The sequence below is a fragment of the Geotrypetes seraphini genome, chromosome 7 (genome assembly GCF_902459505.1).
Source record: "Geotrypetes seraphini chromosome 7, aGeoSer1.1, whole genome shotgun sequence".
NCBI lineage: Eukaryota > Metazoa > Chordata > Amphibia > Gymnophiona > Dermophiidae > Geotrypetes > Geotrypetes seraphini.
This window is the reverse complement of record NC_047090.1, coordinates 34,083,456-34,097,992: the sequence shown is the minus strand read 5'-3', so window position 1 is coordinate 34,097,992 and position 14,537 is coordinate 34,083,456. Positions and strand designations below refer to the sequence as shown.

At 44.6% G+C, this 14,537-nt stretch overlaps 1 protein-coding gene across 1 annotated transcript in view; it reads right to left on the bottom strand.

Moving 5' to 3' along the window:
* C7H12orf50 (chromosome 7 C12orf50 homolog) overlaps window positions 1-14,537 on the bottom strand; it is a 73,985-nt gene that overhangs the window by 32,481 nt on the left and 26,967 nt on the right. Inside the window, exons 8-9 of the mRNA XM_033951819.1 lie at window positions 6,176-6,292; window positions 2,921-3,028 (exon numbers count right to left, since the gene is read on the bottom strand). Of these exons, the coding sequence (XP_033807710.1) occupies window positions 2,921-3,028; window positions 6,176-6,292 (225 nt within the window). The remainder of the gene's footprint in view (window positions 1-2,920; window positions 3,029-6,175; window positions 6,293-14,537) is intronic.

Here is a 14,537-nt window from a genome sequence, read left to right as displayed (position 1 = left end):
GGCCGCTGAAAGCACTGGGGAAGACAAAGGGGTGGAGAAGGACGCTGAAAGGACATGGGGTAAACGGGAGGAGGGGGGGAAGGATGCTGAAAGCACATGTGGAAGACAGAGGGGGGTGAAGGACCCTGAAAGCACTGGGGAAGACAAAGGGGTGGAGAATGCCACTGAAAGGACATGGGGAAAACAGGGGTGGAGAAGGCCACTGAAAGGAAATGGGGAAAACAGGGGGGGAGAAGGCCGCTGAAAGGATATGGGGAAGACAGAGGGGGGAGAAGGCCGCTGAAAGGACATGGGGAAGACAGAGGGGGGAGAAGGACGCTGAAAGGACATGGGGAAGGCAGAGGGGGGAGAAGGATGCTGCCTGACAGGACATGGGGAAGATGGTGGGGGAGAAGGACACTGGAAGGAAATGGGGAAGAGGGAATGGGGAGAAGACCCTGGCAGGGAAGAAGACAGAGGTGCCAGACTATGGGGGGAGTGGAGGGAAAAAGATGGGTGCCAGACCAATTTGGGAGGGGGGAGAAAGGGAGAGGCACAGTAACAGAGCAAATGGAAGACACAGAGAGAAGAGAGGCAGTGGATGGAAGGAATTGAATGAGAATATGAAGAAAGCAGAAACCAGGCAACAAAGGTAGGAAAAAAATTCTTTTTTTTTTTTTGCTTAAGGATAAAGTAGTATATTAGTTGTGTTGATAAAAATTTATAAACATTAGAGGCTCTGGTAGAAACCCATTTACAAAGTATATATTCTTCCCAATTAATATTTCCAAATTAATAAAGTCTTTTTGCTTATTTTTAAATGGGTTTCTACCAGAGCCTTTAATTCAGTAGCATAATTAAATGAAATAACTATTTCTGTAGTTTATAGGGATGGGCGGGGATGTAGGGGATTCCTCGCGGGGACGTAGGGGATTCCTCGCGGGGACGGGCGGGGATGGAGGGATTCCTCGCGGGGATGGGTGGGGACGGAGGGATTCCTCGCGGGGACGGGTGGGGACGGGTGTGAGTCCTCACGGGGACGGGTGGGGACGGGTGGGACTTTGGCGGGGACGGGTGGGATTTCTGTCCCCGCGCAACTCTCTACTTTAGAAGCCAGGGTGTAGCCACGGGATGGGAGGGAAGCTTAGGTCTCCTCCAAATTTGTGGCACCAGATGCTCAAGCCTTGCCAGCCAAAGATATTTACTGCTGGAGCTCCCTCCTGTGTTGCTTGAGCAGTAGGGAGACGGTGGGGGTGCTCCAGCCACTGATGCCGGCATTTCCACATATGTCCAATTCATGCATGGAACTGAGCATGTGCAGAAATGCTGAAGTCAAAGTCTGAAGAACCATACCAGCTTTCCCGCTGTTCAGGTAGCACGAGTGGGAGCGCCAGCAAGGAATCTCTTCACTTGGCCGGGCGTAAGCATCCCTGCCGGTAAAGGTATGTCTCGGTGACGGTGCCAGCATAAAAAAGAACTAGTAGAAAATGCTTCCACCCCCCAAAAAAAATTGAGTTCTGGCTATGCCCCTGGTTGAAGTTGCATAATTTCTCTAAAACATGTGTCCTGGGCAGTGGCGTACCTCTTTTAACGTCCCGGAAGTGATGTCAGAGGGAGAGCCAACGTTGGCGTAAGCAGCGGGTTGGAGTTGCTGCTCGTGCCGGCAAAGAGGTAGAGGTGCGGTGGGAGATGTGAAGGCATGCGTGTGGCAGGGAGAGGAGGGGTGCCAGCGCCCTCACCAAGACGGCACCCAGGAATCGCTATAAAAGCCGTTTTTTCTTCCAGTCGCTCACCATATTATGTATAAACTATGCCTGCTCACTTTTAAATCTTTGATATTTAAAACCCCAGCTTTTCTCTATAGAGTTTTAATCCCATATACGTCAAATAGACTTTTGCGTTCAAACGACCAACATTTATTGGTCATTCCCTCTCTTAAAATTATAAATACGCGGCGGCAGTCTATTTTTTCTGTAACAGCTCCCCAATCTTGGAATGCCCTTCCAATTTATTTAAGAGAGGAAAAGAATCTTGAAAAATTTAAGAGCAAATTAAAGAGTCTTCTTTTTAAAGATGCATTCAACGATTAATTGAATCGCTTATGGCTCTGATTTTAACCTAGACCATTTTGACTTTTGTTATTCCCTTCCCCATTGTTCTTAACCCTAATTGTACTACTTTATAATCAAATTGTAATTCATTCCCAAGTTTCCTTATGTTTCCACTTGTATGTGTAATTTAATTTTATATTATGTTTTAGTCGTTTAGCTACTTGTCATTTAAGTCTGTCTTCCTTTACTCTGTAATTTTTATTAATTTGTACATCGCTTAGAATTCAGATTAAGCGATTAATCAAATGTGATAATAAACTTGAAACTTGAATAATGACAGGAATAGCCATCCAGATGATAATACACAACTGGAAGAGTTATGATCGACTTAATTATACTTTTTGGTGGGCAAACTTATGTTCTAGCTACAAATATGAAAGAATGAATGCTGAAATTTTAGGATATAGTAGTGCATTTAAAAGGGTATGGAGCCCATTGGCATCATTTATTGAGTCACAATAACTGTCATGTACCTTTTATTTTTATCTGACCTCCTTACACATCCAGGGTGGGAGGGTGTTGGGAAAACATAATTATTATTTATTATATCTATTTTATTGGAATTATACATGTGGTTTTATTTTCATTAGTTAAGGGGAGGAGGGGGTGAAAATGTTTGTTTTTGAAATATTTGTATATTTAAAGTGCTATTGTTTGATTTGATTATGTTTAAATTCACTGTATTGCACTGTTAATAATTGAAAACTAATAAAGATTTATAAAAAAATTAAAAAAAGATGGCACCCAGGGCGGACCACCTCCCCTGTTTCCCCCACCCCCACACACCCACTAGTTCTGGGATAGGAGTGATATTTTATCACTCACATTACCTTTTCCTGTTTGAGGAGTGGGGAAGATTCTGGGAGCTTCATAAACCCACTGCTTTTTTCTCACTCTCTTAAAATTCTCTTTCTTTGCTGGTTCAATATCATTCATCGCTATAAAAATAAAATAAAAAAAATCAAATATCGTAATCGCATTTCTTGTGCCACAGGAAACAATTGTGTTGAAGCCTTTCTTAATCCACATAATATTCAGTAATTACACAGTGAATTGGAGATGTAAGTTCTTTGTTGCAACATGACAGTGCACTGTTTTTAAGAACAAAAGAGTCTCTCAGAATACTGTCACACGGCAACCAAAAATAGTTTGGAATGCGTTTCTGTCAATTACAGTGAAGTTTGCTATCAAGAAGAAAATCAGGCGATGCCTGAGCTCGTCTGAAAAGAGAATCAAGAATGTCTTTCAAACCTGGAGAGCAGCGCTTGCATTATGAAGAGTTCAATGTTCTGCTTTTCATGTCTACGGCGGTAACTCGCTCGGTCACAAAGTTTACATCAGTGGTTCCCAACCCTCTCCTGGAGGACCACCAGGCCAGTCGGGTTTTCAAGATAGCCCTAATGAATATGCATGAGAGAGATCTGCATATAATGGAGGTGCCAGCCATGCAAATCAGCTTCATGCATATTCATTAGGGCTATCCTGAAAACCCGACTGGCCTGGTGGTCCTCCAGGACAGGGTTGGGAACCACTGGTTTACATAGCGTTTGCAGACTGCAGAAAGTTGCATGCATCTGGTTAACCCAGGGGTAGGCAAGTCCGGTCCTCGAGAGCCGGAGCCAGGTCAGGTTTTCAGGATATCCACAAAAAATATGCATGAGATAGATTTGCATCTCAAGGAGGCAGTGTATGCAAATCCATCTCATACATATTCATTGTGGATATCCTGAAAACCTGACCTGGCTCCGGCTCTCGAGGACTGGAATTGCCTACCTCTTGGTTAACCCATCCTTTAACCAGTGGCGTAGCAAGGGTGAGTGGCACCCCCCACGCTCCTTCCTGACCCTTCCTGCCGCGCACACGCACCCCTGCCTTTTCCCCGTACCTCTTTCATTTTCCCGGCACCAGCATGATGAACTTGCCCGTGTCGGCGCTGGCTATCCTGATGTCACTTCCTAGGCGCGGGACCAGGAAGTGATGTCAGAGAGAGTCGACGCCGGCAAGAGTTGCTGTTGCTGCTCGAGCCGGTGACAAGCTAGAGGTACGGTGGGGAGGGAAGTGAAGGCATGTGTGCGGCAGGGGGTGGAGTGGGAAGGAGCAGGGGGCAGAGAGGAGGATGGGTGCAGGCACCCCCACCAAGATAGCGTCCAGGGCGGATAGCCCCCCCCCCAGCCTCCCCCCTTAGTACAGCTCTGCCTTTAACTACTCAAAAAGCTCCTTAAAGCATGATGCCCTTTAAAAACATCTATCTAATATGCATTAGAGAGTTAATTCTACAACTGGTCTTCTCCTGTATAAACAAGTGCCCAGAAGGCACCTGGTAAGAGCTTAGCCCAGGGGTGGGCAACTCCGGTCCTCGAGGGCCGGAATCCAGTCGGATTTTCAGGATTTCCCCAATGAATATGCATGAGATCTATTTGCACTGCTTTCAATGCATATTCGTTGGGGAAATCCTGAAAATCTGACTGTATTCCGGCCCTCGAGGACTGGAGTTGCCCACCCCTGGCTTAGCCCCATATTCTCTAAACCATGGGTGCCCAATATATCAATCGCGATAAACCGGTAGATTGGGAAGGCAACACGAGTCGATCGCAGAATCCATCCGCTCCATGATAGACTCGTGTTGCCATCCCGATCTTCTGGGCCGATCAGCCTTCCTCTCCCAAATGTCCCCCATCGCCGCCCCAAGCTCTCCCTGCAGAAGCATCGGACCAATCAACATTCCTCTCCACGACGTCAATTCTGACATCAGAGAGGAAGTTCTGGGCCAGCCAATTGCTGTCTGGCTGGCACGGAACTTCCTCTCCGACGTCAGAATTGACATCAGGGAGCGGAATGCTGGTCAGCTCAACGCTTCTGCAGGGAGAGCTTTGGACGGTAGTGGCTCGGGGGCCTGTTCCCCGATGGCGGTGGCGGCAGCAAACCTAGTGGCTTGGGGGAGGGCAGGGAGAAAGAAAGAAAGGGGGCAGGCAGGGAGACAGAAAGAAGGGGGGGGCAGAGAGACAAAGAATGAAGGGAAACAGAAAGAAAGGGGAAACAGGGAGACAGAAAGAAAGGAGGCATGGGGAGAGAGAGAACGAAAGAAAGGGAGGCAGGGAGACAGAAAGAAGGGGGCAGGGAGAAAGAAAGAAAAAGTTGGGGGAGAGAATGAGGTCTGGAGGAGAGGAAGCAAACAGAAGGCTGAAAGAAGGGAAGAAATATTGGATGCACAGTCAGAAAAAAGTGCAACCAGAGACTCATGAAATCACCAGACAACAAAGGTAGGAAAAATGATTTTGTGTTTCAATTTAGTGATCAAAATGTGTCCGTATTGAGAATTTTTATCTGCTGTCTATATTTTGCACTATGGCTTTCTTTTACTAAACTGCAATAGCGGTTTTTAGCGCAGGGAGCTTATGAGCGTCGAGAGCAGAGCGGGGCATTCAGCGCAGCTCCCTGCGCTAAAAACGCCTATCGTGGTTTAGTAAAAAGGGAGGGGGTATATTTGTCTATTTTTATGGTTGTTACTGAGGTGACATTGCATAGTCATCTGTGGCTCTTTGAAAAAACCCCGGAATATGAATGATAATGAACATTTTCTTTGCCTTTCAGTGTACTGTATGGTTTTTTAAAACAAATTTTATTGTTGGTAGATCATTTTGACTTTGTCATTTTAAAAATAGCTCGCAAGCCCAAAAAGTGTGGGCACCCCTGCTCTAAACAATGCCTTAACTTAGGTGTGCATGAGAGCAATGCCATATCTCCACTAAACAGAAAGTGAAACTTGAAAGTTTTTCCACTTGAAAGTTTCACATTCTATTTAGTGGAGATACGGCATTGCTCTCATGCACAGCCAATTAGCTTTTAAAGGTCATCCTTTCAAACCACCATTCGTTTATTTACATTTAGATTGTTTCACTGTAAGAGGAGATTTGAAAACAAAGTGCTTCTCATTGAGAATAAGACCCCTGAATCAGGCCATACGACCGAAACATGCACGTGTCGGGTCTTGAATGAATAAAAAGATTGAGCACCAAGGTCGCCTCTTTTGCTTCTCTTTGTCCTAAGTTAGGGGCATATTTTGAGATATTTCTCTTGAAACTCACTTGTGGAAGGATTTTCTTTGGACTCCACCATATCATGTATTGCTGCGTTCACTACATTGCCTTTATTTAATGATCCAGTAGGCAAGGAAGGAGTAAGGTGGGATACCTTGACAGCATCTGCAAGTATTAAGGATGTGAATTTGTTACTGTAGATGCCTTAAAAAACAGTGCGTGCAAAATCTGATTTGATGCATGCTAACTTACCCCCCCCCCCTTTTTACAAAACTGTACCAAGGTTTTTAGCGCCAGTTGCGGCAGTAACAGCTCTGATGTTCATAAGAATTCCTATGAGCGTCAGAGCTGTTACTACCACGGCTGGCGCTCAAAACCACACTATGGTTTTGTAAAAGGGGGGTTAATAATTATTTTTTAAATCCAGCATGTTTCTCAAAACACTTTAAAAATTTGCCAGATATTTACAAAAAAAACTTTTTGCACTTTTCAATTATAGATTTATATCATCCAGACTTCAGTGACAATACTTTAAGACTCCATAAAGCTTTCATTGTCTTTAAGCTTTATGGGCCTGATTCTCGAAATACGCGTCACGATTACAGGCGGCGGTAGGCATCCTACCACCATCTGGTAGCCAATCAGGACGCACTTAAAAAAAAAAAGTGTCCGAAGCAGGTTGCCTACATTGTAGGCCTCTGTAGCGCATCTACGGAGATGCATGCCCACACTTAAGCATGCTCAAGACGGGGCGTGGGTGTGGTTTCACCCAGAAGTGATCTTGGGAAGGCTTAAGCGTTGGTACGCATCTCCATAGATGTGAGATACACGTCTTAAATGTAGATCTGCAAAATGGTAGCCTACATTTAAGGTGCCTGTCTTGGAACATAGACACGATTCTGAATAGGACACCGATGCGTGATTGACACGTGATCAGCGGCCGCTTCTTAGGCGACCGCCGATATCATAGCAACATAGTGGATGACGGCAGATAAAGACCCGAATGGTCCATTTAGTCTGCCCAACCTGAATCAATCAAAAAATTTGTTGGGTTTTCTTCTTCTTATCTATTTCTGGACAAGAATCCAAAGCTCTGCCCGGTACTGTTCTTAGGTTCCAACTACTGACGTCTCCGTCAAAGCTCACCCCAGTCCATCTACACCCTCCCAGCCATTGAAGCCCTCCCCAGGTCATCCTTCCCCAAATGGCCATATACAGACACAGACTGTGCAAGTCTGCCTAGTACTGGCCTTAGTTATTCGATATTTACTATTATTTTCTGATTCTAGATCCTCTGTGTTTATCTCACGTTTTTTTGAACTCAGTCACCATTTTCCTCTCCACCACCTCTCTCAAGAGCACATTCCAGGCATCCACCACCCTCTCCATAAATTAGAATTTCCTAACATTGTTCTTGAATCTACCATCCCTCAACCTCAAATTATGTCCTCTGGTTTTACCATTTTCCTTTCTCTGAAAAACGTTTTTGTTCTATATTAATACCTTTCAAGTATTTGAACGTCTGAATTATATCTCCCGTATCCCTCCTTTTCTCTAGTCAAAGGTATACATATTCAGGGCTTCCAGTCTCTCCTCATATGTCTTTTGGCGCAAACCTCCTATCATTTTCATTGCCCTTCTCTGGACCGCTTCAAGCCGTTTTATGTCCTTCGCCAGATATGGTCTCCAAAACTGAACACAATACTCCAAGTTGGGTCTCACCAACGACCTGTACAGGGGCATCAACACCTTCGTTCTTCTACTGGTTACGCCTCTCTTTATACAGCCAAGCATCATTCTGGCAGTAGCCACCGCCTTGTCACACTGTTTTTTCACCTTTAAATCTTCGGACACTATCACCCCAAGGTCCCTCTCCCCATCCGTGCATATCGACCTCTCCCCTCCCAGCATATACGGCTCCTTCCGATTATTAATCCCCAAATGCATTACTCTGCATTTCTTTGCATTGAATTTTAGTTGCCAGATATTAGACCATTCCTCTAACTTTTGTAGATCCTTTTTCATGTTTTCCACTCCCTCCTCGGTGTCTACTCTGTTACAAATCTTGGTATCATCCGCATCCACTCATCTTCAGTCTTTTCTATAAATTAGTTCAAATCTTCTTTATCTCTCTTCCTTTAAAGAAGATTTGAAAGATATAAAAATTTTTGAAGGAATGATGTTGTATGTAGAGCTTGAAGAAGTGGAGCCTTCAGAGTTCTGGCCCTGCGTATTGCAAACTCTTATTTGTGTATGGCATGTCTTACTCTGTGGGTAACTGCTGTATATGTTTTTTTTTTCCTTCAATAAAAAACTGTTTGAACATAAAGAAGATTTGAACTAATTTATAGAAAAGACCGATGACAATTGGACACAAATCTTAAAGACAATGAAAGCTTTATTGAGTCTTGAGTGGTATCGCTGAGGTCTGGATGATATAAATCTATTTGAAAATATCTGGAACATTTTTTTCAATGTTTTAATGCATTCAAAGTTTAATTCAGTGCTTTATGCATTCTAATGGTGTTTAAAAAAAACTTTTTTGTTCCCACAAAAGTTTAAACTGAAAATGCGTCTGAAAATTAAACAAAAATTTCCCAAATCGAATCGAAATAATCTTCACTTTATGAATAACTGACGTGTAGTGTGATACGGACCCTACACGGTCCGTGTTTCAGCAAAAAGCCTTCTTCAGGGGTCCAGGTCAGTATTCACTCAATGGTATAAAAATAAATAAATAAATCCGTGTCCGTGAAGAAGCTGAAATGAAATGACCCCTGAAAAAGGCTTTTTGCTGAAACACGGGCTTCCTGACTGCACCAGACTGATAGGACAGTTTCTACAATTCCGGAAAGATCTAAAAACTTGGTTGTTTACATTATATCTGAAAAGCTTACCTGCTGAAGTGCTGTAGCAACAGTATACCTTAATCTTTTTAGTCTTTTAATTAACTTTATATTTTAATTCTAATTTCAGTGTTGTCTTTGAAATGATGCACTTATAATTACTCCATTCTTAGGCTTTCTCTCATAGGCTTACTCTTATGTCATTATAATTTAATCAATTGGGAACCGAGTCAAGCTCCTTCGGGAGATGACCCGGTATATAAGCTGAAGATTAGATTAGATGGCTAGAGAGGCAAAAAGAAGTCACATACAGTCCGTTTTCATTCATCGCGATAGTACGCTTCCTGAAAATGTTCGCAAACTGCAAAGTCACGAATAACGAACGAAAGGCCGAGTCTATGGGAAAATAGAGGGCTAGGTTCCAGTAGCACATGTTGCACCTCAAAACCGTGAAAAGCAAACAATGGATCCTATTGGGAAAATAGGGTTAGGTTCCTGCATGGGACAGCGCTTGAAGTCAGGACCGTGGCGCCCCTCCCTCGCCCCTCCCTCACCCTTGTCTCTGCCCCCCTCCTTCCTCGATCCTCTGCTGTGCACACACACTCCCTTCCCTTTCCCCGTATCTTTAATCGTTCACCGCTACGAGCAACAAGGTTTCAGGTTTATTAAAAATTTGGTATACCGCCTTATCAAATAACAAAGCGGTTTTATATCTGCTGTGTATATTGTGTGTATATGAAAAATGAATGAAAAAAATTGCATTACAATTATTAAGGGAATGGGATCTGGGGCAGAGCTTGGGTGAGTCTAGGGAAGTCTATGGTTGGGGTACTCAGTTGATATTTGTTAGACTTAGGCGGTACTTATCTTGAAGTAGTTGAGAAACACTGTTGTAGGCAATCAGCTGGCGCCAGTGCCTCTCCTTCTCTCCGGCCTTCTTCCCTGCTGGCACTCCTTACTGGCATCTCAGGGCCCAACTGGAGGGCTTCTGCACATGCGTGGATGTCAAAGTGATGATGTTACGCATATGCATGATGTCATCACGGTGACGTCCACGCACTTCTGGGTGCCTCAAGCCGTGGCCACTATCTTTAGTGTGCCCCGGCTTGAGAAAACTTGAGAGACACTGGTTTAGATTCTACTTTCTAAAAAAAAAAAAAAAATTTACTTTCTCTTTTTCACCAAGCATCCAACACATCCATTGTGTAGATTAGGGGTGGGCAACTCCAGTCCTCGAGGGCTGGAATCCAGTCAGTTTTTCAGGATTTCCCCAATGAATAGGCATGAGATCTATTTGCATGCACTGCTTTCAGTGTATATTCATTGGGGAAATCTTGAAAACCCGACTGGATTCCGGCTCTCGAGGACCAGAGTTGCCAATCCCTGGTGTAGATAATAATGACTGCCCACTGTCATTAAAAACCTAATCGACTATCCCCCCAGTCCCCATCCACCACTCCTGGGATTCATCCTGGGGATCCACAGTGGTGTCCAGTGGTCCCCAAGTGGTTGGTTTCCACTTTTGCTGCCTCCGGAATCCAAAATAGTGCTGTTGACCCCTGGTGGTAGTCTCATGGTACTACCACTAGAGGTTATCTTCTAAAACATGATCCCTTTGTGAGATGCACACATTTGAGATGTTCACATATAAATACCAGCTTTCAAAAACAGTTTTCTACATGTATGCAAGTATGGCATTTGTACCTCCAAATCATGAACAGATCTTCTAAAATAACCACCCTAATGTCCAAAATGTGAGGACAAAACAAAGCATGAGAATTTCATACTTAGCCCAAAAAACTAACAGATGCACCTAAAACATCTTAAGTAAAATAACACAAATGTTCTAATGAGTAGGTTCATATGAAATATTAGCAAGTATATATAGAAAAAATAATAATTTTCTTTCAACAAGGCAGGTCATGCAGGAAAATTTGAGGTGACATTGCTGTAACAGTCTATCACTTTCAAACTGAACTAATATCATGGAAACAGAAAACAAGTTGACAAAAAAAAAGGAGAAAAAACAATTTATATTCTGGCCTCCTGGCACTGGAGAGTTTATTTGCACTGCTGTGCCTTCTCTTTTATTATAAACGCTGGAAGGCCTTTGTGACTCCTTGTCAATCTGCTCTTTGTTATCAAGACCTTCATAAAATATTTTCTTTAGAAGTTTATTGGCATCCTTTGCTAAAATACATGCATAATATTTAAGAAATATTAATAGCTTTCCTCACGCCTTAAGGTTATCTGAATCAATATGCTAATGTGATTTAAAAAAATAAAAAAGCACAGCTCTGACAGAATTTTGTAACAATTATCAAAGAGGAAGTGCGACTAGCAGATAGATGCTTGTATAGCTCAGTGCATGTGACATATTCTTCAGAAGAATTTCAGTTTCCTGCTCAGAAATATGTCGCTTTGTCAAGTTTTATGCAATTGAAAGCCAAAATAAAAGCAGAGACAGTCACGTAGTAAGGGGGGAGGGGTGGCAGTCCACCTTGGGCGCCATCTTAGTGAAGGTGCAGGCACCCGCCCTCCTCTCCGCCCCCTCCCCGCTCCTCCCCTCCTGCCGGGTATACACGCCGCATCCCTTCCCCTGTAACCCTGTAACGTTCCTGGTGCGATCAGTAACCCCCAACCTGCTGTCACGCCAGCATTGGTTCTTCCTCTGATGTCACTTTCTGGACCTGCGCCTAGGAAGTGATGTCATAGGAAGAATCGACGCTGGCGCGACAGCAGGTTGGGGGTTTCTGCTTGCGCCAAGAACGTTACAGAGGTACGGGGGAAGAGAAGCGCCAGAAGGGGGCGGAGAAGGAATGTGTGGAGGTGGAGGAGGCAAAGAAGAGGGCGGGGGAGAGGCACCACAGCCCCGGGCACTCTCACCCTCGCTACGCTACTAATCAGAGAACATAACTTTGGATATAGCATAATAAGAGGAGGGGATCCCACACTTTTCGTGGGAATTTAAGAGTAACATTTTGGGGTTCCTTTTACCAAGCGACAATAAAAGTGGCCTGTGGTAACCCCAACGCAGGCCTTTCCTGCGCACTGATGCCAATTTTCAGCGCTGCCAGTAAAAGTCACATTTTTTTTCCATTTTTCCAATATGGTCACATGCTAATTTCTTTGTTAGCGCATGAGCCCTTTCTGCCACCTACTCGTATTATAGTAGGCACTGAGGGCCTAATTCTGGAAATGGCTCCTGCCATGGTAAGCGCCTGCAAAATGGGCGCCTACTGCATGTCAATCACCGGTAAGCACTGCATCCAGAATCGCGTCTATTTTTTGTACAGACACCTTAAATGTAGGTGAGCATTTTACAGACCCACATTTAAGGCATCTGACTCATGCCTACGGAAGCTACAGACATCTAAGGCCACTTCTAGCATAAGCCACACCTACACTGGCCCTAGGTGTCCATAGGCATGCAAAGGCACTTCCATTGGCACGAGTCAGATGCCTACTTGTAGACGTTGTTCGCCGCCTTGATTTAAAATAAAATGCATCCTGATTAGTCCGTTAGACGGCGGTAGGACGCCTACTGCCGCCTACAATCGGGATGCTCTTTTGAGAATCAGGTCCTAAGGGTCTGATTCTATAAATGGGGCCCAGGATAGGCATTGCTAGGTGCCTAAATGAATTCCACACATAACTCCAGATTGTTTAATTGACTTTAACTGGCATTTTAATTGAAAATACATTAAAAAGTCAATTTTTAAACACAATTAATTTAATATTAATGGAAGTCTAAGCTGCCTAATTATGCCTACCTGCAAAGTAGGCATGGTTAAACCTAAGGTGACCCTACGTTCCATTTTGAACGGGACAGTCCCATTTTTAGATCCCCTGTCTCGTTGTCCCCACACACAGCTTTGGGACGCCAAAATGTCCCGTTTTCAGGGACAGTGTTCCAAAGCTGTGCGCGGGAACAACGGGACAGGCGATCGCTTCCTGTCCCTCCCTGCCATACAAAAAAAAAAAAAAGCCTCTCTACATGCCCGATTTAAACCTCTTCCCCCCCCCCTCGGTCCGCCACCGCTGCTCTGCTTGCTTTCCTGCTGCTAATCGCGCCCAGAAGCCTTCTTCCCGACATCAATTCTGACATCGGAGAGGACATTTCGGGCCAGCCAGGCAGTGATTGGCTGGCCCGGAATGTCCTCTCCGATGTCAGAATTGACGTCAGGAAGAAGGCTTCTGGGCGCAATTAGTAGCAGAGAGGTAAGCAGAGCAGCAGCGACGGATTTGGGGGGGGGGGGGCAGAGGTTTAAATCAGGCCTGGAGGGAGGCTTTTTTTTTTTCCATGGCAGGGAGAGAAGGAGGTAGGCTGGCAAGCTGGCTGGCTTTGGCGCGGCAGAGAGAAAGGTAGGTAGGTAGGTAGGCAGGCAGGCTGGCTTTGGGGGAGGCAAGCAGGCTGGCTTTGGGGAAGGTAGACGGCTGGCTTTGGGAGAGGTAGGCAGGCTGGCTTTGGGGGAAGTAAGCAGGCTGGCTTTGGAGGATGCAGGCAGGCTGGCTTTGGGGGAGTTAGGCAGGTAGGCAGGCTTTTTGGGAGGGGGGTGGGACAAAGGCTGGAAGACAGTGAGGGGGACATAGGAAGGAGGGAGTAAGGAAGAGAAATAGGCAGAGAAGGGGGGGTTTGTAAGTAGAAGAAAGACTAGAGAGATAAAGGTCTGGGCCAAAGGGGAAAGACAGGAGGCAGAAGCAGGACTATGGGAGGTGCAGGCAGAGGGGGAGAGACACTGAGGAAGAGCAGAGAGAGGCAAGATCATAACAGAGGAGGGAAAGAGAGGGAGACCTGGAACAGAGGTATAAAGGACAACTGACACTGGATCTGAGGGCACTAAGGACATAGGAAGGAGATTCTGGAGACACTAAGGACATAGGAAGGAAGGAGGGAGGGAATAGAAAGGGACAATTGTTGGGCCCGAGTGCAGAAAGAAAGGATGCACAATCAGAAGAAAACGCAACCAGAGACTCATACCTAACGTGACCATTTATTTTTTTCATCAAAAGGGGACATCTATTAATTGTCAGTCCCGCCCCCAATCCCACCCTAGCCCCATCCCAACCCTGCAACTAGCCCCACCCCCAATCCCGCCCCCAATTTCTTCCATTCATTTTTCATGTACACATATCTTATTAATTCATAATGGTAACCATAAAATTTTAAAAAACTACAAAGCACACTATACACAGAGAAAATGTTAATTATCATTTATATTTGGGGGGGTTTTCAAAGATGTCAAGGCAAATGACTTTCAAATATGCAATGTCACCTCAATAACTAAAGAAAAATAGACAAATATAATGCAAAATATAGACAGCAGATATAAATTCTCAAAATTGACACATTTTGATCACTAAATTAAAAATAAAATCATTTTTCCTATCTTTGTTGTCTTGTGATTTCATGAGTCTCTGGTTGCGTTTCCTTCTGTCTGTGTATCTTTCTTTTGTTTCTTTCTTTCTGCACTCAGGCCCAACAATTGTCCCTGTCTATTCCCTCCCTCCTTCCTTCCCATGTCCTTAGTGCCCCCAGAGCCTCCTTCCCATGTCCTTAGTGC